Here is a 22,285-nt window from a genome sequence, read left to right as displayed (position 1 = left end):
TACAAACATTCAGTAAAAATAGGAAAACCATAGCTCCCAAGATAAAGTATCATTTCAAAGCCCTTATTTACTTCACCCCCAACTCCCAACTTTGGCACTATGCAAAAAGAAGATTCCCCATCACATCAAACTTGCGGTGCATGCATGGAGTACTAAATGTAGACGAAATTAAAAACTAATTGCACAGTTTTATTGTACTTTGCGAGACGAATCTTTTGAGCCTAATTAGTCAATGTTTGGACAATAATTCACAAATACAAACGAAACGCTACAATGTGCTACAGTGCTGTAACAGTAATTTGGCACCTCCCAACTTCAGCAACTAAACAAGGCCAAAGTATTTTTAGTTATTTGAATGGAAGCTCCGTGGCCTACGATCTGACCTGTTGCTTGCGAACCAGTTAACAGGGTTTAGGGACATTGAGAATGATCCTAGCAAAATCCGAGTATCATTCTCAGCTTCTAATGCAAGGATACCGAGGGGAGAATGATCAAATGTATTACCCGTTAGAGCTGCCACCAGATTGAGTGCATCAGATCCCAAAATTACCCCCATCCTCCTACCTGATTATAGGAGAGAAGGAGCCGTCAATGTTGACTTTAAGAAAAATCTCTCTTGGTGAAGCCTGCTGCCATCTTGGTCTGCGCCTTTCAGTAGTATATCTGCTTGTTTTTTCTTCAACTGTGTTTAAAAGCCTGACAACGAGCATGCCATGGTGACTGATTGCATCATTGTTAGTTCCTGCTGCTTTCTACTGAATTAACCTTGTTCCTTGACCACCACATCCACAGCAACACACAGGTGTTGGTTTGCAGCTCTGATTCCATTGTGCTGACCGGTCTGAACATTTCATTTGCTGATGGAGTTGCTCCTGTACTCCTTTTTCTAAAAAGTCTCACGTATCTCAAAGCACCTGTGATTAATTAAATCAGTCTATTAATTATTTCAATGCCACGGCCCAGCCCTGCTCGCATTTACCCAGACCAGCCCATGCCCATGATTGGATCCAGAAAGCCGCCGTCTCGTATCCTTCGTGGCGGCGCAGAAGCAGCGGCGAGCCGCTGACATCTGCTGGCTGCAGCAGGGGCAGCGGGCAGCGGCCACATCTCCTAGCCGAGCAAGCATCTTGATTCTTGAATTACGGCACCCTGAACTGAGATATCATTCTTTTAGGCCCTGTTTAGCACGGCTCCACTCCTAAACTCCAGCAACTCCATCAAAAAATTCAGCCAAACACCCCAACTCCAAAACTCTATGGAGTTGCTAACTCCATGGAGCTGTAGTGCAAATGGAGGTGGAGTTTTGGAGCACCTCTTTTGCTGCTCCAGAAACCTCTCTTTCGAAACTTCTCGTGGAGTTGGTGGGTAATTACCCACCAATGCCATTGGTTACAAAAAAAACGTTTCACTCCCTTCTATTCTCCCGAGCCCTACTCGCCGCCAGAGCCCTGCCCGTCGCCCGTCGCCGCCCGCCGCCGCGCCCGTCGCCGCCCACCGCCGCGCCCATCGCCGCCCGCCGCCCGTCGCCGCCCGCCGCCCGTCGCCACGCCCGCCGCCCGTCGCCACCCACCCCGCCGCCTGTCGTCGCCGCTCGCCGCCCGTCGTCGCCCGTCGCCACCCGCCGCCCCGTCACTACCCACCCCGTCGCCCGTCGCCACCCGCCGCCCCGTCACTACCCACCCCGCCGCCCGTGGAGGGTCTCCCGTGTGCGGCACAGTGCAGTGGAAAAAGGGGAAGAAGAAGATGGGATAGAGAGGATGACAAGTGGGGCCTTAATTGGGGGGCAACAATGGCAATCCACACTGAAATCGATCTTTTTTGGAGCTGAGAGCACCCATCTAGCCAAACACCTCATTTTTGTTTTGGAGTTTTGGAGCGGAGCTGGCTCCATGTGGAGTTCTGGAATGGAGCAGCTCCACCCGGAGTTGGAGCCATGCCAAACAGGACCTTAGTATAGTGCTTGCTTTGTCAATTGATTCCTCCCCTGTTAACTTCACCATATTCACAAGAAGAAACATCAGGCAAATTCAATCCGAAGCACAGCTCTGCCACCGAGGGCTGTGCAACTCGCATAAGATCGAGAGGAATTTCGACAGCCGGAGGGAATCGCCGCCGGCAACTCCGTGCCGTCGTTCCCTGCAACGAAAGCAGAGGACGGATCCAGGCATGGTTTGGGCTGGACAGGACCGGGCCTAGGCAGAACCCAATATAATAAAAATTAACTTAATTATTTCTTATTGCTTTGAGATGCGTGTAATTTTTTTAAAAAAAGAGGAGTACCGGAGCAGTTCTCTGGACAATATAGCAGTTTCAGGCGTGTACCTTCCATGCTTTCTTTCTCAAGGTACAGATGACTCCCATCCTCATCTAATCCACTACCACACATTGGGCATTTTGCGTCTCTCAAAACGCCTTCTCGGGCTTATGCTAGCGCATACGGGCAACCTGTTATGGCTACAACGCCAGAGGAACATTTTTAGTTTGTTGGGCACCAGGCCACCAGCAACTTCCAGATTTGTCCCAGATTGGCTGCATGCATATGTTTTATTCAACGCCCAGCTTGTATGCTGATTTAACTGAGAAGCATCAAACACACGTCCTCCCATTGGTGCTTATCCCATTGATGAACTAAAGGTCAAACAGACGTTGTTTCAAACCTAACCTAACCTATAGATGACAATCTTTTCAAATTTTTGAAACCTTCTATGTGGTTTTAAAGAAACTTTGCAAAGAACCAACACTTCAATACAGCATGCACCGTCCAGTGAACTCATACATATTTTGCATATACATTCAAATGATCCACACACAAGTTCACAATTACACATTCAGCATCCATTTGCATCCATAAAGAATAACTTACAGTATCTAGCAGTTGGCATTAATACAAAATATAGTCAAGTCCCATAGAAGCAAATTATAAATATTGTCGTAACATCCGATCCCGTTCGTGCAACAAATTCATAGTTAGATGATAAAATATAAGTTAGAGGCAATCGTGCGCTTAGCAACTGCACACAGTACTCAGCAAAGTTGATGGGCATTGAAGCATGCAGCCCATGAGCTGACCAAACCCACCACATCAAGCAGTTGGTTCACCCTGTACAATGAAAATGCATATGAAGTTTGCCTCAAAACTAGGGAAGTAATTATAGGGAAATGATTCCGTTTGTATTTATATACTTTTTTGTACAAAATATTGCAGATAAACCAAAAGGAGTTCACCATTTTTTACATGTAGAGAGCAAAAGTCTAATTTCACAGTAGTCTATTACACATTGCTTGCATAAATAGGCAACTGGCCATCCTTTTTTTTAATGTGCAGCTTACCAATACTTCAATTTGCTTGACAACCTTTATAGGATCAACAAACCCCTATCATGATATCACTCAATCTACGACAAATGAAGCTATGAGGTGAGCACTTAACTGAAAAACTCAGAAGTAAAAAGACAACAGCAGCTTTTCAAAAAAGCTCAAAAGCTGCAGCTCAAACAAACAGACTCTTAGTCGGTGCTACAATGTCGCTTGAGGAAAAGACTACGTAATAATAGTTTACGATACAATTAATAAAATAACAAAAGAACTACTGCATACATATTTAGTTGCCGTCACCATCTGTATTGAATGGAAAACCAGAGTCCACATTACCCTCTTCATATCCACCATTTGCAGGGTGTCTAAGCTTGATACCAACATTGGATCATCCAAAGCAATGACCTATTGTTTAGACATTGCAGATATTCGATTAGATAGAAGCTTATAACTAGTAAAAAGCAAGTCACTTATCTTTTTTATAGTCGAATAAAATGGATATAGACTCATCTAAGGTTCATAGCTCACAAGCCCTTATCAGAAAAAATAAGCCACAAGTCACGGAATCAAATAATGGATGCCGTAGTGAAAGGTCCACGAAACGAATTCACTGCCCAAGATATACTCACTCCAATTCCAACTGCAACCATTAAAAAAAGTTGCTATCACATACCATTGACGGTAATCTGTAGTGGGCAGCAAAAATAATGCTTTCCCTTCTTCGTCGATTTCACTTTAGCAAAAAAAAAAAAGACTTGCATTCCCAACGCCTTTCAGAAGGCATTTTTATCTTCATAGTCAAATTGTAGGGCATTGCTAAGGTACTCCTACCTCCTAGGAGGTAAGATATTAAATAAATCTGGACCCTCATATTTTATAGAAGAGAAAGTAAAGAAAAAAGAACTCACCAGCTATTCGGGACTCGGGTTACCATGCATGCGGCAGATGGAATGTATCTGTTACTATGCATGTGGGCACCTCCCCTATCTTCCTCCAAAGTTGTTTAATCTAGGCACAAGTTTCTTTTATTTGTGTTGATGTCAGAATTTTTGAAAAGAAACGAATATATGTATCGGCATTATTTAATTTTATTTCGTAATCAATCTGCATAGCTGCTGCTTGTTTTTCAGTACATGGCAGTTGGTAGATTGATTGTGGTGATTGGTGACCGTGGCTATCTAGCTACTAGTATGCAGGCGAACAATATCACATGGTCACATGAGGGAGAAAATAGATGTCATGTTAGCAAATAAATATTACAACCTACCTATGTGATGTTGGAAAAAATATTACAACTCGTGCATGTCACGTTACGAAAAAAATTTACAACTCACCCATAACATGTCTGGCCAACTATGTCCAAAATATAATTATAGACATGATTCATACATTCCAAACGAACATATTTATTTGAACAAATGTCACGTTATTTTTTTAGCAGATCCATGTCACATTCCTCTCTAGAGGTTAGAGCTAATGTGATTTAAAACGTTATAGAAGAAAAAAAAAAGAAATGTCATGTTAAAGGGGATAAAAATAAATGTCCATGTCACGTTCAAATAACAGCTAAACATAATCATGTTTGAGAGAGAAAAAAGAAATGTTAGATCTGATTGCATAGAAGTTACTCCCTCCATTCCTGTTTATAAGCACACGCATATCAAGATTCAAAGTTTACAATATTTAACCAGTAATTTAGCCAACATTTTTTTATTTTTGTAATGCAAATTTGACATGGTTGGATTTGTAATCAAATGTACTCTCCAATGATTATAAGTTTATAATCATAAACAATATAATATAAGATAAATGAATGGTCAAATCTTATTTGGGAGACCGTGCTATGTCATACCACACGTTATAAACAGGAACTGAGGGAGTAGGTCTAATAGAAGATATTTACTTATTTTCTGATTTTAAAATACGTATGATAAAAATTAAATCTATTACCTCGTAGAAGGTAATATGTCATTAGATCTATGGTCCACAGTGATTTGGGAGTACTTTAGCAAAACCCAAAATTGTAATCATGGTAAGCTTTTGGATATATAAGGCACTGGTGTTTGAGCTTTTGAAACTCATACTTAACATTTTGCAACATAATTGATAGTTAGAAGTCATGTGGCCAAAATTGTGGTTAGAACTATCATAAAATTAACTTATAATTGAGTTAAAGGGTGAAAAAAGATATGCACTTTTGTTTCAAGTGATGATAATAGATCTTGAATGCTTTAGTAACCTCATTTTGCATCATCTCATTCCATTCCTTTCTCCTTCTTCTTCTGTTTCCATCCTATTAAACATTGCAATTGCTTCCAAGACAACATGATCTAATATTTCCGTTTCGAATTATGTATAGAAGAATCTATATCCCTGCAACACCATAGTACAGTCAGCATTGCAGAACCATATTTGCACCACTGATACAATATTATTAATTACAAAACATATCCATAGAAGATTTATATTGGTGTATTCATATTTTAGGATCTTCTGAATTCATAAAGGATAGAAAATTAAGGAATACAACAGATAAAGCAACCCAAATTTATTTAGAAAAGGGGTAGGACTAAACAAAACTAACCTAATAATAGGATTTTTTTTTGAAAAGTTAATATTGGCACCTTATCTATGTTTTAAACACATGTCAAACTATGTTTATCTATTATAAGTAACGAAATCTATTATCTAAAAAAAATTGACCCATTTACTTCGCTGAATTGCTAAATAAATAGTTTGCAATATGAAATACAGAGAATGACTTAGTTCATGTATATGTAGCAAACCTTATGCTTAAATGTGTTGTGATAGAACTAGGCTATATGAAAGACAAGACTTACATAAACTTAGTCATTCTGCATATCTTCTCTCCCCCCTCCTCCACATAGTCAAATGACAGTGGCTTTAGAGAATTCTGGTGCTTTCGAATGGCATTGGTTGCATCATCTAGCCCCCCAAAAGAACCACCAAGATCATCAGTATGTATTTGAAAGAGCATATTCTCTAGAGTGAAATAATACCCCTTTGGCCTACATGTAACACCAACATCACATCATCAAGATACAACAATAGATAGCCAGTTATTCACATCTTTGGTAAGGTAGAAGGAAGCAAGACGATATTACAATGGTGGGACCTGAGGAGATTGGACATTGTCAGGCTGTATGGCATCCATAGCATCGCTTAGGGTTTCGAAAGGTCTGTCATGATCAATGGGATGTACATGGACCATCCCACTCTCTATAGTAATATACTGCCTAGGCCTAAATGAGAGTAATAAAATGAGTAAGTATAGCAGGTCATTACATATTTATTACAAACATGTCTACACTTGGTGCATTGCTAATTACTTTCAATTGGTCCTAATGGATATTATAGAGGAGCATATTAAATTGATCATGGTTGCTCAACTAGAAGAATGAGGTGTAGACGATACTTAATAGCGAAGGTGGATTTTCATGACAAATAGTAAAACTATCTTTTCCCCTAAAAAAATTGCAGGAGCTCACTACTTATATTTCATTAATAGAGAAGGGCTAAAGGAAATACTATACCATAAGAATGACATAAGCTAGGAGGGGCCAACAATCAAAGAGAACCACAAATGCATCATATTGGAAACATAAAGGTCTTCAGAGAGATGAGACACAAAGGTCTAAAATTGCTGGTGGTACCGTGGTGGTCTTGGAAAACCTTCAAAGAACATGTTTTTGCTACACAAAGCTATACATATTACATATAGGGGTTATGGGATGTGTTTGTGCATGATGGCAGCGGTAGGCCGGTAGCCTAGACAAGGCTCCGGAACGTTCCACCGAGCAATTGGGGCGAGGGTGGAAAACCTTGCCCCCCTTGATGATAATGTCATAGATCCAAAATTGAGGCTAGGGTGAGGGTGAGTGCTCTCGCAGCCATCATCTCCAGCAGCCCCAGCCTCTACTTTCTCCATTGTGAGACTGGGAGCTGGGAGAGGACCAGCTAGTGCGGCTCCCGACAGAGTGGGCAATGTGCACAAAAGGAAAGAAAGGAGAGAGTGTGCAGGTGGGGGCAGAGTAAGCCGACCAGTTTGATGAGTTAGAGGTTCAGAGCTGCTTTATGTTGTGTTGACAAGACCGCAACGGCCATCCTTCGTTCTTTTTACAGTCCAACTCAGCACTTGATCGTTTTTAGATAAAAACATATAAAGTTTTACACTGTTACTCCACCATTTATAGATTTATAAGGTGTATTTCATTTTCTTAGAATAAGGTTTATATTAAAAATTATCTACTAATATATTGTGTTATTGTGATATAAAAGTGTGCTCTTAAAAAAGTAAGTTTGATTTACGGATCTTGTTAAGCTTTCTATCAATAAAAAAGTAGATATTCATAGAGATTGGTCCAAGGCTTGTCCTAACAAAACGAAATGAGTCTTATCATCCCAAAGGGACGAACTATTGAACCAATTCGGTGTGAGAGACATGATTAGCAAGTAGAGAAACAGACAAAAGGGGATAAGAGGGTGTGCAAGTAACTAAGGGCCTGTTTGTTTTAGCTTCCTGGCAGTTCCGTCTCAACGTAAAAAGCCAGAAGCTGAAACAAACAGCAAAACTCTCGTGCAGCTGGAAGCCCATAAAAGCTGAGTTTATATGGAAAGCTGGAAAGCTCAGTTTTGTGAGCTTTTCGTAACTTTTGAGTTCATAAAGCTAAACACATCATGTAGAAGTTAGTGTTGGCTTTTCAGAACTAAAAAGCTAGCAGCAGTCTTTTAGAAAAATTCAAAAGCTGCAGCATAATAAACAAGTCCTAAGCATCACCGAGAACTTACAATTTCAAATCCTCCATGCTCTCTAGTTTCAATCAAATACGACGGCGTAGCCTTTTTCAGCCACGCGCGCGCAGCTACTATTTCGACGAACCTGCGTACGTCTGATGTGCACGTACGAGAAACAAAAGCAATGGAGCAGAGGACAAAGGGCGTATACGGCCGCAGCACAAGATTCATATCCCAGTTTTTTAGGGATAGATCGAGCTGCATGAACTGCGACATAGAATAATCGATGTTGCACTCCCGTTCCTGCACGTCGAACCCACCCGTGTCATGATCTGACTGGTCATGGCATGGAAACCGCAATGTTTGGAAAAGCTCCTCGAGATATAGCACCATCCCTGTATAAATTGGCATGGAGAAAGAATAGGACAATCACGGAGGATATGGCTGATCATAATTGGATTAGAGGACTATGAAGAATGCAGACTATGGTTGAAATGGCAGAATCCATAACCCTTTGGGATTTGGTGCAGGATGTGCAATTCACTGAAGATGAGGATCAGATCAAGTGGAAGTGGGCAGCAACTGGCGTTTACACGTCAAAATCTGCATATGAGGCACAGTTCAGAGGATCGTTTACTACTTTTGAACCAAGCAACATTTAGAGGGCATACACTGAAGCTAAACACAAGTTCTTTGCATGGCTCTTGATTCAGAACAAGATCACGACAGCTGACAACTTGATGGCTAGAAACTGGGACTCTCACAAGATTTGTCTCCTATGTGACCAGGAAAATGAAACAGCAGTTCATCTCTGCCTAAACTGCTGTTATGCCAAAGAAGTTTGGGTCCTAGTAACAAACTGGACAGGAGGAGTCATCTGTATGCCTGCATCTGATGAGGAAATGATGGAGACATGGTGGAGCCAATCCTTGCAGCCATTCAGCAAGAAGCAGAGAAGGTTAGTGGCGGCCTACTTGATCTTGACGGCGTGGAACTTATGCAAAGAACGCAATCGTAGAGTGTTTGAAGGAAGATCACTGAGGCCAATCCAAGTGTTCGATTTGTTTCAGGAGGAGGTTATGATGCGTCAGAGGGCGTGTGGCATCCCACAGATAGGGTAGCGTATCTTTAATTTGCTATGAGTTTTCTTAGAGACATTGATTATGTAATATCGAACTACATGTAACTAACTGAAGTAGCAGTGCTCCTGCTTTGTTTAAAAAAACACAATGTTCTTATTTTACGTTCTTTTGTTGTCTTTTTCACTATGATCCAATTCCATATACTACTTCTTCTATTTCAAATTATAGGTCGTCCTAAATGACCTACACTAAGAAACCTCCTCTCGTGGCATGTAACTCCACCGCTGAGTAGTGTCATGCATGGAAATTTGAAGCATCTTCAATTCTCATGTGCTTGCGTAAGCTACCACGGAATTCTGTACGTGCATTATTGACATTTCCGTATGATTCGTTCTTAATTTCTGGCTTTACTTTGGACTTGATTCGCTTTCTAGGTTGATTCCGGCCAATCTATGCTTGTCGCCTTTGCATTTCCTCCATCTCATGTCACCTTTTTCTCTCCTCTATATAAGGACTGAACGGCGGCACCTGACACGCACGATCAAGCAGCAGTGTGTACCTCTCACTTGTGTGAGCTGTGACGTCAAAGAAAAAAAAAAGAGGCACCAGCGAAGGGAGGCCCGAGCAGTGGGAGGAGAACATATAGGAGATGATAGGGTGGGGCGACGTGTACAAGGTGGTGGCGGCCATGGCGCCGCTCTACTTCGCGCTGGGTCTCGGCTACGGCTCGGTGCGGTGGTGGAAGCTGTTCACGCCGGACCAGTGCGACGCCGTGAACCGCCTCGTGGCCTACTTCTCCGTGCCCTTCTTCGCCTTCGACTTCGCCGCGCGCATCGACCCCTTCGCGCTCAGCTACCGCGTCCTGGCCGCCGACGCGCTGGCCAAGCTCGCCGTCGTGGTCTCCCTCGCCGCCTGGGCCGCCGCGTGCGCGTCCGCTCGCCGCGGCGGCGGCGACGGCAAGGGCAACAAGGACCGAGCCTTCTCGTGGTGCATCACGGGGTTCTCGCTGGCCGCGCTCAACAACACGCTCGTCGTGGGCGTGCCGCTGCTGGACGCCATGTACGGCAAGTGGGCACGCGACCTCATCGTGCAGATCTCCGTGGTGCAGATCATCGTGTACTTCCCGCTCCTGCTGCTGACGTTCGAGGCCAGGCGCGCGTGGGGCGCCGGGAAGCGGCCGGCCGCGGAGGAGGAAGGTGCAGGCGGCGACGTGGAGGAAAGCGGCGGCGAGACGGCGGCGCGGTCGTTCTGGCCGCTGGTTAGGGCCGTCTGGATGAAGGTGGCGAAGAACCCGAACGTCTACGCGGGCGTCCTCGGCGTCGCGTGGGCGTGCGTCACCAACAGGTTCGCGTCACTAACGCATGCAGGAACACCAGCCGTGATCTAACGTGTGAGCTAGACTGATAAAAAAAATTAGCAATTAATTATCTACATGACTAACTTCTTTTCTTGAGCAAATTTATGCAAGTAACGCACTATATGGAAAGACACTATAGCACAGTAACAATAAAGTTGTCTTGTAAAATAATTTTTTATAATGTAAAAGTCGAATTTGCATGGACGAATAATGGTCATAAGATAACTACTACTATAGTCAAACAGGGGTAAAATATAGCGAATGCTATTCTCTGAGGTGATGTCACACCAAAATTAAATCGGAACAAGAACAAATACCCTCTTGTTAGTGGAACAACAAAAGGTAATTAATTTTGAGCTAAAGCGTACAATGATCTGGCTTAGAATCTGCTTCATTTTAATCTGCACGTACATCCATTGCAAACACTAAAGCGTAATAGAACAATTACCACAAATGGTAATCTAGTCATGCGTATTAGAAATAATACCACTTTGGCATAAAGTTAGCCGGTCCTGAGGGGATGTCTGGCGCAAATCAGTAGTCGCCGAGAAAAAGGTTCGAGCTAGGGTAACCCCTGCCGTTCTTTTCGTCTCCATTCTCTTCATGAACTAATGTTCCACTAGTCTGTGTTTCTCTGTGTCTGACTGTCTGCTAGACTGTAAATTCTAATGCTCTGCTACTGCTACACGCCACTAGAGGTTCAACGCAATGTCCACGCACTAGTGGAATTGTTTGCAATGATGTTACTGCCACTTGTGAAAAAAGTTTTGCACTCTTCAAGGTTTTTTCCCATGAGCAGAAGCAATGGTTCCGTTTCACTAATTGCGTGCTTGATTTGTGCGCGACGCAGGTGGCACATCGAGACGCCGAGCATCATCGAGGGCTCCGTGCTCGTCATGTCAAAGACCGGCGTTGGCCTCGCCATGTTTAGCATGGGTGATGAAACGACGCCTAGCTTTGTTGATTGATCTTAGGATCAGGAAAATGTCCTGTGAGTGTTGAACTAGTGTGTATTTTGTGGTGTCCTCGTGGCAGGACTGTTCATGGCGCTGCAGGAGAAGATCATCGTCTGCGGCGCCGGGCCGACTTTCCTCGGCATGGCGCTGCGGTTCGTGGCCGGGCCGGCGGCCACCGCGGCCGGAGCCCTCGCCATGGGCCTCCGCGGCGACGTCCTGCGTCTCGCTATCATACAGGTAGGTAGCGTACTCTCTGTGCGGCAGCAATGTCCATGTCGATCTCTGGGTTATTGTCGCATGGACGATTTGTCCACACTGATCTGTTCTTGTTTCGTCGGGTGATCACAACAGGCTGCGCTTCCCCAGGCCATCACCACGTTCGTGTTCGCCAAGGAGTACAGCCTGCACGCGGACGTGCTCAGCACTGCGTAAGTGGCTTATGCTTAGGCTAGTTACCTGAACGTCTCGGCTCATCAGGGCACAGTGACTGACGAAACTGCGGCGCAATCTTGCAGGGTCATCTTCGGGACGCTGGCGTCGTTGCCCGTGTTGATCGTGTACTACATTGTTCTAGGTCTGATACGGTGCTAGTCCTCAGGCAGCTAGAGTTACCTTTTTCAGTGGATGTACCTACTAGCAGAGTCGCCACTTGTACCCTTGATCTTCAGTAGGCATCTAGATTAGCTGCTTATTAAGCTTGTGGCATTGCTCTTATGTACCTGTAACCACTGTGGCTTATCTGATGAGGACATCAGCAATAGTGACCATCTCACAACTGCAGGTGCAGCATAGTTAAATAATTAATTTCTGAGCACTGCAGAACGTTCTCCTTTTTCTGAACAATAAAGTGCCAATTAGTCAATAATCAGGCGGGTGCGAGTGGAAACAGAACAATTTAAAAAAAATGAAAAAGAGAGTGGAAGCAGAACCACATGCCTGATTTGCCTGAATCCTGATGGACAGGTTACATTACAGGTAGCATCTGAAGACTCTTGGCATCTCAAAAAGCTCACCCCCTACTCCCTAGATGATCGAAACTCAGTGCAAAAATTCTACTGCCGTGTTCCTCAAAAGAAATCTATTGACGGAACAACAGTGCAAAAGCTTCATGGATCGATCATGAAGCTTCATATTCTCGCTGACAGAGAACAACTTGCAGCTTTGCGGCACCATGAAGAAACCGGAAAGGAACCGACCAGGCAATGGGATATCCTTCAGTCCACGTTCATGTACGTTCATGGGAGGGGAGCATGAAGCAGCTCCGACTCCGACAAGGGGTGGCCGGTGAATCAACGGTGGGCAATGGGCATGGCATGCAGTGTTGTGAGCATCCACTATCTTTTGTGGTGGGGAATGGAAACAGGGCACGGTATTTGTCTGGTCATAGGCCACAACTGCTTGCAACTTTGTTTCTTTTCCACCGAAAAAGATCCCGAATAATCCTCGAGGCCATGTTGAGCCATGCCTGTCCGGGAACCGATCTCTGTCACAAGTCACAACCCTCATCGGGTACCTGAATATATTCAGGTTCAAGATGGAGTGGATGGCCGCGGATTCCGTGGCGATCGATGGACAGGGAACCCAGTACTTCGAACCTGACCATCCCACTACCGCAGGATGTAATGTTCTTCGGATTTTATGTTCGTACAACTGTGGTCTGTCAACATACATCGTCGCCGCAGCCATCTTATGCAAGCTCGACAAGCAAGGCCCAGTAGCCAGCACGTTGATGGAGTATATGTAAATGCTCGTCGCAAATCTGAAAGCCCATCCTAGCTAGGTGATGGAGGGAGACAGGCCACAGGTAGCATCTGAAAAATGCTTGCTACAGAAGAAAAAACAGAGCAGACGTACGAGTAAAATGCATAGGCGGTCCTCGAACTTAGCTCAGGGTGCCATCTAGATCTCTAAACTCTCAAAATGCATATTCAAATTCCTAAACTCGCTAATTGGCTCAAGTAAAGTCCAAATCACTGCTACTTACGTTAAATGGGCCACGTGTATGCTGACATGGGCTAGGGTGGGACCCTCTCTTTCTTTCTCCCTCGTATCTTCCTCCTCTCCCTCTCACGCAGCATGGCGTCGGCCCGACGGGCGGCGGGCGAAGGAGAGCGCCACAACATGCTTTCGGCGACGAGCAACTGAGGGAGGAGAGGGCAGTGATGTGGGTTCTCACCGAGGGAGGAGGTGGCCGCTAGAGTTAGGGAAGGAGGTTTCCCAGGCGGGCGCCTCTGCCCCGTCGCCGTTGAGCCCCCACACCCTCAGCTCCCCCGCGGCGGAGCTCACCCAGAGGTAGCTGCACGGCACTCGCCCCCACCCTCTCCCACCGTTGCGACCTGCTAGCTCCCTCGGCCGCGTCGATTTGCCGGCACCGCTCGCATCGTCCCTGCTCAAGCTCGGCTGTCGGTCCCGATTCACGTCTTGCTCTCGTTGAAATCAGCCCGTCGTCGCTCGATTCGCTCGCCTACCACCCCAAATCATGGCACTGCCACTGCACGGGAAGATGACGGCGGTGGCGGCCGTAGCCTGGCAGGAGCAGACGGCGGCGGCTGCCGCGGCTCAGCTCGGCGGGCGCGGGCAGGGCACAACGGCCGTGTGTGGGCAGCCCCACACGGACGAAGGGCACGGCGACGGGCGGTGTGGCGGACGAGGTGAGGTTGGGGCGATCGGACCGTGCACAGCGGCCACGGGGTGGATGGGCCGCGCGGTGGACGGTGCGTCGGGCACAGCCGTCGCGCCTGGGCACCGCAGCCATGGGCCCGCGCCAGCCTGTAGCCCCGGCCGTCGACCGCACGCACACGGCCGCGGCGGCCACGGCCGCCGTCGTTGTTGTCCGCGCGCGCTACACTGCGGTCCCTGCGGCTGTCCGCTGCGACCTGGCTGCACCCACAGGGCCGCCGCTGCCGACGTGCAGGGCTGCGGCTGCAGTGGATAGCTCGCCCTGCGCTGTGGCCTCGGCGGCCGTCCGCTCTAGCCTTAGCTGCCCCCGCAGGGCCACCGCTGCTGGCGTTGCCATCCGCCCGCGCTGTACTGTGGCACCCAGGCGCCGTCCGCTCCGTGCAAGGCTGCCACTGCCACCGGTCGCGTCGACGGCGAGCTCCATGCTGCTGCTGCGTGGGATGGAGCCAGGCATGGAGAGGAGCCAGGTCCACGTCAACGTTCAGTAAGACTGCCGCGTAGGCTAATTTGGATGTGAACGTATTAGTAAGTTTAGGGATCTGAATGTATGTTTTAGAAATTTGTGACTAGAGAACACGATGAGCCAAGTTCGAGGAACATTTTACTCGACGTACCCATGGAACGGGATCCTGAATTCCTGATGGACAGGTGCTGCAGCACTGAAACTGAAAATGCTCATTGACACTTGACAGCATCTGAAAAAGGTTCAGACTTCATAGGCCCATATCATATAGACACAGTGTCCGAGACCACTCTGGAGCAGCCAAGCTCACAGCATGGCAGGTCATCTTTGACGCCTCCAATGCAGAAGAGGTGGAAGCCCGGACCTGCAAAGAAGGCATCGAACTGGCGGTAGAATGGATTCGATCTCCGGTTATCCTTGAGTCTGATTGTGCGATGGTCATCCGGTACCTAAAAGAGGAGAACATGAAGCCAGCATGCTTCTCCACCATCCACTAAAATGCTCCATGCGTGTTTAATCAAGCATAAGCGGTGACGGATTGATCCATCACTCACTCAATCTTTAAAGAATCTTGTCAATAAATAGCCCAACTGATGGACTGAAACTTAATGAAATTGTCTTATCTCGTACTGTGGAAGGACATAATTTTCAGTTTAAAGGTGCAACAACCCTTCCTTATCTCCTCATTTGAACATCATGGGTGAAAGTTCAATGCCCGTGTTTTTATTTTAAAAAAACATTACAGATGTAAAAATTCACAATCACGGATACACACTTACTGCTTACTGCTATAAATATATGCACATAAACTCTATTCCTACAAGCATCTTTAAGAGATGGAAGGCGGCAGATTTTAAGATTGATGAAATTACCACATGCACCTTGTTGTCAACGAACATGTCGTCTACCATAAAAAAAATATCATTGTTTAACTCTTAGAATAAATTTAATAAAACAAGAGCGCTTTACCAAGTTAAGAATTCAAATCATAGCTAAGGCAAAATCCCCTTGTACACCCACCCTCATTGTCGCGGCGGCCTTCGAGCGGGGACTCAGATTCAACCTGCGCCGCACGGTGGCAGTCATCTCCATCTTCTCAAGCTCCAAACGGAGAAGCATGGATTCAAGTAGCGCTCAAGCTAGCACGCCCGCGCGATGGAGCTTACTTCTAGGACCGAGAAAGTGGAACTGCTTGGCGTGCTCGCAGCACGCGCAGGGGGTGCGCATTACATGGGCCAGTGGCAGACCTAGACATTGCATGGAGCCGGTATGCAGACGTGTAGTGGTGCCTGCCATCGTTGTGTGCTGTGCTAAAGAATTTTTTTTCTAGGCTCAACTGCATGCAAGCAATTGTAAAGCACTCCTGGTCACCGGAGCCCGGGCAGGTGCGCTACAACTGCCCGGGCAGGTGCTTTACCACGGAAGGGCGGACGGTCCACCTATGCTGCAACGGTTAGCTCTGACACGTATTTATTGTTCTTCTAGATGTTGGGATGAACGGCGGACAGTTTGCGCTTGTAAAGGCGGACGGTCCGCGAATCCCCTGTTTTCTGCGTATTTTGAACATAACAGCTAGTGTCCCGATGGCTCTAGAAATACCCCATGCCTAACCGTGGGTGAGGTCTCTTGGCACTTTGGAAAGCATTCTTGCCATACTTGAGCCTTCTTCCTCCTCTTTCTCACTCACTTTGCTTAGGTGTTGCATTCTTGTGAGATTGAGAATATCCTAGTGCACTGCATCAAAAGTTTGAGCTTTGAGGCATTAGGGAGTCTTCAAGTAAGTATCATTGGCTTGTTACTCTTGGAGGTTGCTGCCTCCTAGACGGATTGGAGGCTATGGAGTCGTTGAGCCTTTCAAGAAGATTATGAAGCCCCGTGTCACACCCTAAAATTTTTGGATTTCAGGATGTGATTAAAAAGAACAATTAAGCAATGATTTTCTATAATTTTAAAAATTTTCCCAACATTTTTTTGTTTGACATGTAATTTAGTATAGGAAAAATTATTGGCTGTTTTTCTAAATTAAATAAAATGGTTGTGTATTGCATTCATACTGGTGCATTCTGGTGTTTCTTGAGTGCAAAAATTTTTAAAATCTGTTTATGCATCTTTTAGATTTTTCTGAGAATTTATTCTCATGTTCTTAGAGCTTAATTTAATTTTTTAATAGTTCTACAAGTCTTTCCAGGATCTCTAAGTATTTTTATTTGGATCCGTCGTGTTCTAAACTATCTCTAGGAATTTTTCTGAAAATTTTAGGATTTTCAGAGTATTTTTCGTGGTTTAAATGATTTATCTAGATTTATCTTTACACGGGAAATTATTCCTGAAAAAAATAGAAAACCTAACCTAACGGAACGGGCTGAGCCCATGGCCCAACCCACTCCGACCCAGCCCGCAGCCGCAGCTGCTCATCCTCCTGGCGCGTCACGCCGGCGCCGCCGCTAGGCTTTGCCTTCTTGAGCGCGCCACGGCCGGCTTCGTGCCCCATGCCTATTTAAGGCCTGGCCAAGCCTGGCCAAGCCCCCGCAGGCCTTCTTGCTGACGCCGCCACTCCACCACGCACCCTCACCTCGCCGTCGCCGGGACCGGAGCCGAGCACCGCCGGAGTTCGCTCGCCCGATTCGTCGCCCCCGACGTTCCTGGAGCAAGCGGCCACTACTAGGAGCTTTGCCTGGCCGACCCGCATCTTCTCCGCTTCCACCATCGCCGGTTCGACAGTCAGGCGAGCGAACACCGAACACCGAGCGGAGCCCGATCAACCTGGCCTAACCGCATCCCGCGGCTGCTCTCCTGCAGCAGCACGATGGCGCCACCGCCACCGCCTTGTTGGCGTGCGTGCCAAACCGCCGTCTAGAAGTCCTCCGCCATGGCCGAAGTTCTTTGAGCTTTTGCAAATTCGAGGAATTTTGCAAAATCGAGAAATCCTGTAACTTCCACGAATTTCCTTGAGTCTGTGTTCCTTTACTGAAAACCCCTATAACTTATAAGATCTCAGCGATGCAGCCCTGGCCCTGTCCTTCTGCAGATATTATCCCAGCTGTGATCCAATTTGCGAGCACAAATCCATGTGTCTCGTCGCAAAGCAGGCCGTGGCCCAGTAGCTTCTTTCCAGCTAAGGTGCCCCTGGAGCGACTCCGTCAGTCTCTGCGCAGATTTTGAAACAGATTCAGCTGCCGAATCCCAGCTGGACTAAAGACCCGTCTCCATGTAAATATGTGTCATGCACGCCAATATTTCCCTGCACATATAAATAGCAAGTCTCTACCCTTGTCCTCTCTTTTTTTTCGCATCCAATTGCACCGCCGACTTGAGCCCTAGCAGAACTCGCCGTGCCGCCATGACAAACTCTGTACCCAAATCCTCCATGCCCTGATGCCTGAGCTCCAAACCGCCGCTGCAAGAAGGCCGTCACGAAGGCCATCCCGAGGTCACCGTCACCGAGTTGCTGCTGGAGGAACATGTACGTCCACGCCGAAGGTCGAACAGCAACCGTCCTCGTCGAGATTGGTCTCAAGCCGTCGCGTTCGTCGCCGTCGTTCATCGTTTGCCTTAGGTGAGAACACCTGCACGTTGCCAATCTCCTCGTTTCGTTTTGCGTCTTACCCTCATCCCTCATGATCTAGCATTACCGGTCATTCTACCATAACCCATCTAGTTCCTGTTTTACAAGTCATGCGAATTATTTTTTTATATTGCTGTTTCCTCCAGCTGCTTTCCATCGTGGTGAGCTATCTCTGCTCGCCGCTGCAAGCCACTCCGTGCTCACCCACCACCTGCCTGCCGAGCCACAACCCTGTTATCGCCTGCTGCCGACCAGTTTAGCTGCAATGCAAGAGTCGCAGCTGCTGTCGTCCATGGCCTCAGAGCTGCTGTCGTCCATGGCCATGAAGTTTTGCTGAAAGCCATCGCCGTCGGCCATGAACATCACCATGCTGGACTGCTGGAGTCTTGCACGTATTCCACAATCTATGTTCTTTAATCTATCTATGCCTTATCTCTTGCAAGTTCTACAATGTAACCCCTGCCGACGCTATTCCATCGCACGATCCGCTCCTGTCGGTCACCGCCAACGTCGACGAATGTACCCACACTGCTGTGTGCCGTCCGCGGCTGCCGCCCTTTTGCTGCTGCTGTCTGCGCATCGAGCTGCTGCCTCCCGCTGTCCTCTGCTAGCTAAACCGAGCAAACGAGCTGCTCGCCAGACCTTCTTCCAAAGCTATCCAGCATCCAAGCAAGCCTACACGTAAAGCATGGTGAGCAATGTTCTTAATAGCTTTCCCTCCATTGTTTGCCCTGGATGAGTACGTGTAGCCATGCAATGCATACTTTTGTGTGCAGCACAACACAAGGCCATCACTAGTTGCTCTGCCGCTAATCAACCAAGTGCAATTTCTATGTACTTGACTTCGTACAAACTTAACATGTACACGTGTTGATGCAATGCGTAATTATGCAATAGACATTGACCTTTCCTTTAACAAAATAATTGTGCTGTTCACTGTGTATATTTCTAGTATGATCAAACCTATGAAATCTTGCGATATTCATCATCCTTATCTACAGAATAATCTGGCTTTCCAAGTAATACAATCCTTGCTGATGTCACCATTACCTTTTAATTAATTCCTTCCTTGCTTGTTGCGTCATGTTTGACATCTCTCTTGTACAATGATTTCTGATTTTTTTTTACTCTCATGTTTATGAAATATGTTTATTTCCTTCCCAACTTTGTTTATCTCATATTTTTCTCGTTTCAAATCTGATTTTATCAATCCATACGATCGTAGCAACATGTAGAATAATTTAGACTGCTTTCCTTGTTCAGTATTGATGATTGGTGTACTGTTTTTAATTTATTTTATTTGTTTGCTTGTATGTTTGTTGTGGATGCTTGTGGTTGATTGTTGCGAGTAGAAGGAATGTCGTTCGAGTGTTTTGAAGATTAAGAGCTGAAGACAGTAAGAGCAACTATGTTTTGAAGAAAGGCAAGTGTGTTCTTGTACTTTTATCCTAATAACCTTATTTAATCACTATTGCATATGCTTGCATTTAATTTGATGGGTCCTATTAAGGTTTGCCTAGTTTCCATGATCATTCCTTGTCAACTTGGGTTTATCTTTCTGTTGGGTAGCTTTGCTTAGCTGCTATACTTGGGTTATGGTGGTTTTAATGAACTCAATGATTAAACTTGTTTTATTTATACTATACATTTCATTAATACAAGATCATCATGCTTAATTGGAACATGGAGCGACCACCTAGGAAAACAGTACAACCACAAGGCTATATGGCTCTGGCTTGGTTAATAATTAATTAGAAACTCTAGTTTGGGGTAATCTTACCGAAAGGGCAAGAGGGGGGACTGAGTCGTTGTACAACCCGGTCCTCTTGGGAAGTGAGCTTGGCTAAGACACTGTACCCATTAGGGAGGTTTATGCACACCAAACAATGAAACCTTAGCAGGTTACCACTAATTAGAGACACGACTTGTGGGTAAAGACGTACAACCTCTGCAGAGTGTCTAAAACTGATCGATCAGCCGTGCTCACAGTTAAGAGCGGCCTGAACCCTCACATGATAATTGAACTTGAAGATGGACTTAAATCGTGTTTTATGCTATGGTTATGTTTCTGCCATATGCTTATAGCTTATGTTTATGTTAATGTGGGTTGGTATATACTTATACCTTAGTAATCGGGTGCTAATAAAATTTGACCACTAAATGTGCTTAATGCAGTCAACCAGTCAGTCTTTCCTTGTTTAAGTCTTGCATTCATATTTTCCTCACACTTGCTAAGTACGACATGCGCTCACACTTGCTATAATCAACGTTGCTCAGAAGAAGCTGATATGAAGTTGTTGTGAAGATGGTCCTGAGTTCTAGGCGTACTCAACCCCCGGTCGATTGCCTGGAGCCTCCGTTTCCAGGATTAAGCGTATATCTTTGATAGACTCTTTATCTTTTTTTCGTGATACTGTTGCTGTTATTCACTTATGATATCAATATATGTACCTGGCATACATATAGGTAGCACTTGGGTTTATTTTTAAAATCGGGTGTGACACCCCGACTATTCTTGTGAGAAGTTCTTGTTCTCACCTTGCCGGAGCAATGAAGAGCAACTCTAGTGAAATTGAGGTTTGGAGAGGTTCTTTGATTCAAGCCGGCTTAAGATCAAGTGAAGTCTTGATAGAGGAACGGTTGGAACATTGAATCCACCTCAACGTGGATTAGGGTGATCGGCAAGTCATCGACACCACGGAAAAAATTCGTCTCTTGTTATCGGTTGTTTCTTTGCTCAATTTCATTATTGCAATTTACTTTGAGAAATTACATTCCTAGAGATTGAACTGTATCTTGTCACTCTAGGTTGCAAACCCTCACCTAGCTCTAGAAAGAGTAGAAATAAAATTTCTCGTGTTACTAATTAAATTTATTTTTAATTATTTTTATTTAGTATTGTGATTTTAGTTGGAACCACCTATCCACCCTCGGGAACCCTCCTCCAGTCCCTAGATCCTACCCTAGGCCGAGCCACCTCACAGCTCCACAGCTGCAGTGTTCCCAGTGGAATGTGATGGGAAAGTAGGCATCAATTTCGACACCCTAATCAATGTCAAATTAAGTAACAAAAGAAAACAAATTCAGCTTTAGTATTTCGAGATGCAGACGACGGTAGCATAAATTTAGTGTACGGTACTCCGCTGATAAAGCAAGTTTGATTCACAGCGAGGCCTCGTCGCATACACACACCAGACAGCTTGTTTGGAAGCAACAAATGAAAAGGAAAAAAAAGATCAGATACATAGTCTGGTTATAGCACTTTCTGGAACATAGAAAGCCTTCATCCTCTCTTGTCCATCTGTTCAGCACATGTCTGTTGCAATGATGCTTTTGCGTGTAAGGTACCCTGTCCCAATACGCACAAACAAAGAAAAGTTAGCGCAATGTCAAATGTCTCAAATTCTAATCTTTCTAATACACTAACCTTTCTCCAATAAGCTTAAAAAATCCAAACCACCGTTAGTCTTCTGCTCCTGAAAAGAAATGCATGTCATTATAGAATTAATTTCTCACAGAAAAACGTAAAAAGAGATGTCGGTGTCTTTACATTTCCAGTGTGTTCTACCTTAGGTTGCTTACCCATGTCGTCACGCTTTTTCTCCAGCCTGTTCTTTTCAAATTCCCCAGTTAAACCACTGAATCGGTATAACTATAATATTAGTTATCAACAGGAATCAAAAGTCAAAACCACGCATCTGGATCAAAAGTAGCGTAATAACCATCACATGCAGTTCAAGAGCGTACCATGAGGATATTTGGTTCCCTTTGCTTATTTTTAGCACGTGTCATATCGAATGTTTAGATACTAATTAGGAGTATCAAACGTAGACTATTTGCAAAATCCATTACATAAGAGGAGGCTAAACTGCGAGACGAATTAAGCCTAATTAATCCATCATTAGCAAATGTTTACTGTAGCAACACATTGTCCAATCATGGACTAATTAGGCTTAATAGACTCGTCTCACCGTTTAGTCTCCACTTATATAATGGATTATTTATCTACGTTTAATACTTCTAATTAGTATCTAAACATTCGATGTGACGGGTGCTAAAAATAAGCAAGATTAACCAAACCAGGCCAGTTGATTTACTTCACCATCAACATCA

General features: G+C 45.4%; 1 protein-coding gene across 1 annotated transcript; it reads left to right on the top strand.

Moving 5' to 3' along the window:
* Positions 1–9,709: 9,709 nt before the first annotated feature.
* LOC101767524 (probable auxin efflux carrier component 5b) lies at positions 9,710–12,312 on the top strand. Its single transcript, XM_004957223.2, has 5 exons — positions 9,710–10,496; positions 11,360–11,445; positions 11,545–11,702; positions 11,817–11,893; positions 11,981–12,312. The coding sequence occupies exons 1-5, from the start codon at positions 9,802–9,804 to the stop codon at positions 12,054–12,056; spliced, it is 1,092 nt and encodes a 363-aa protein (XP_004957280.1). The 5' UTR covers positions 9,710–9,801; the 3' UTR covers positions 12,057–12,312.
* Positions 12,313–22,285: the final 9,973 nt, after the last annotated feature.

This window comes from Setaria italica, chromosome II, assembly GCF_000263155.2.
Source record: "Setaria italica strain Yugu1 chromosome II, Setaria_italica_v2.0, whole genome shotgun sequence".
Taxonomy (NCBI): Eukaryota; Viridiplantae; Streptophyta; class Magnoliopsida; order Poales; family Poaceae; genus Setaria; species Setaria italica.
Note: the sequence above shows the minus strand (reverse complement) of the source record. Positions and strands in the feature narration are given on the sequence as shown.

What these genes read in the sequence shown, in the direction of transcription:
- LOC101767524 (XM_004957223.2), top strand. Translation starts at nt 9,802, where the DNA reads ATGATAGGGTGGGGCGACGTGTACAAGGTGGTGGCGGCCATGGCGCCG. An exon ending in CCTCGCCATGTTTAGCATGG is followed by an intron (nt 11,446 to 11,544) that starts GTGATGAAACGA and finishes TCCTCGTGGCAG; the next exon opens with GACTGTTCATGGCGCTGCAG. An exon ending in GCGGACGTGCTCAGCACTGC is followed by an intron (nt 11,894 to 11,980) that starts GTAAGTGGCTTA and finishes GCAATCTTGCAG; the next exon opens with GGTCATCTTCGGGACGCTGG.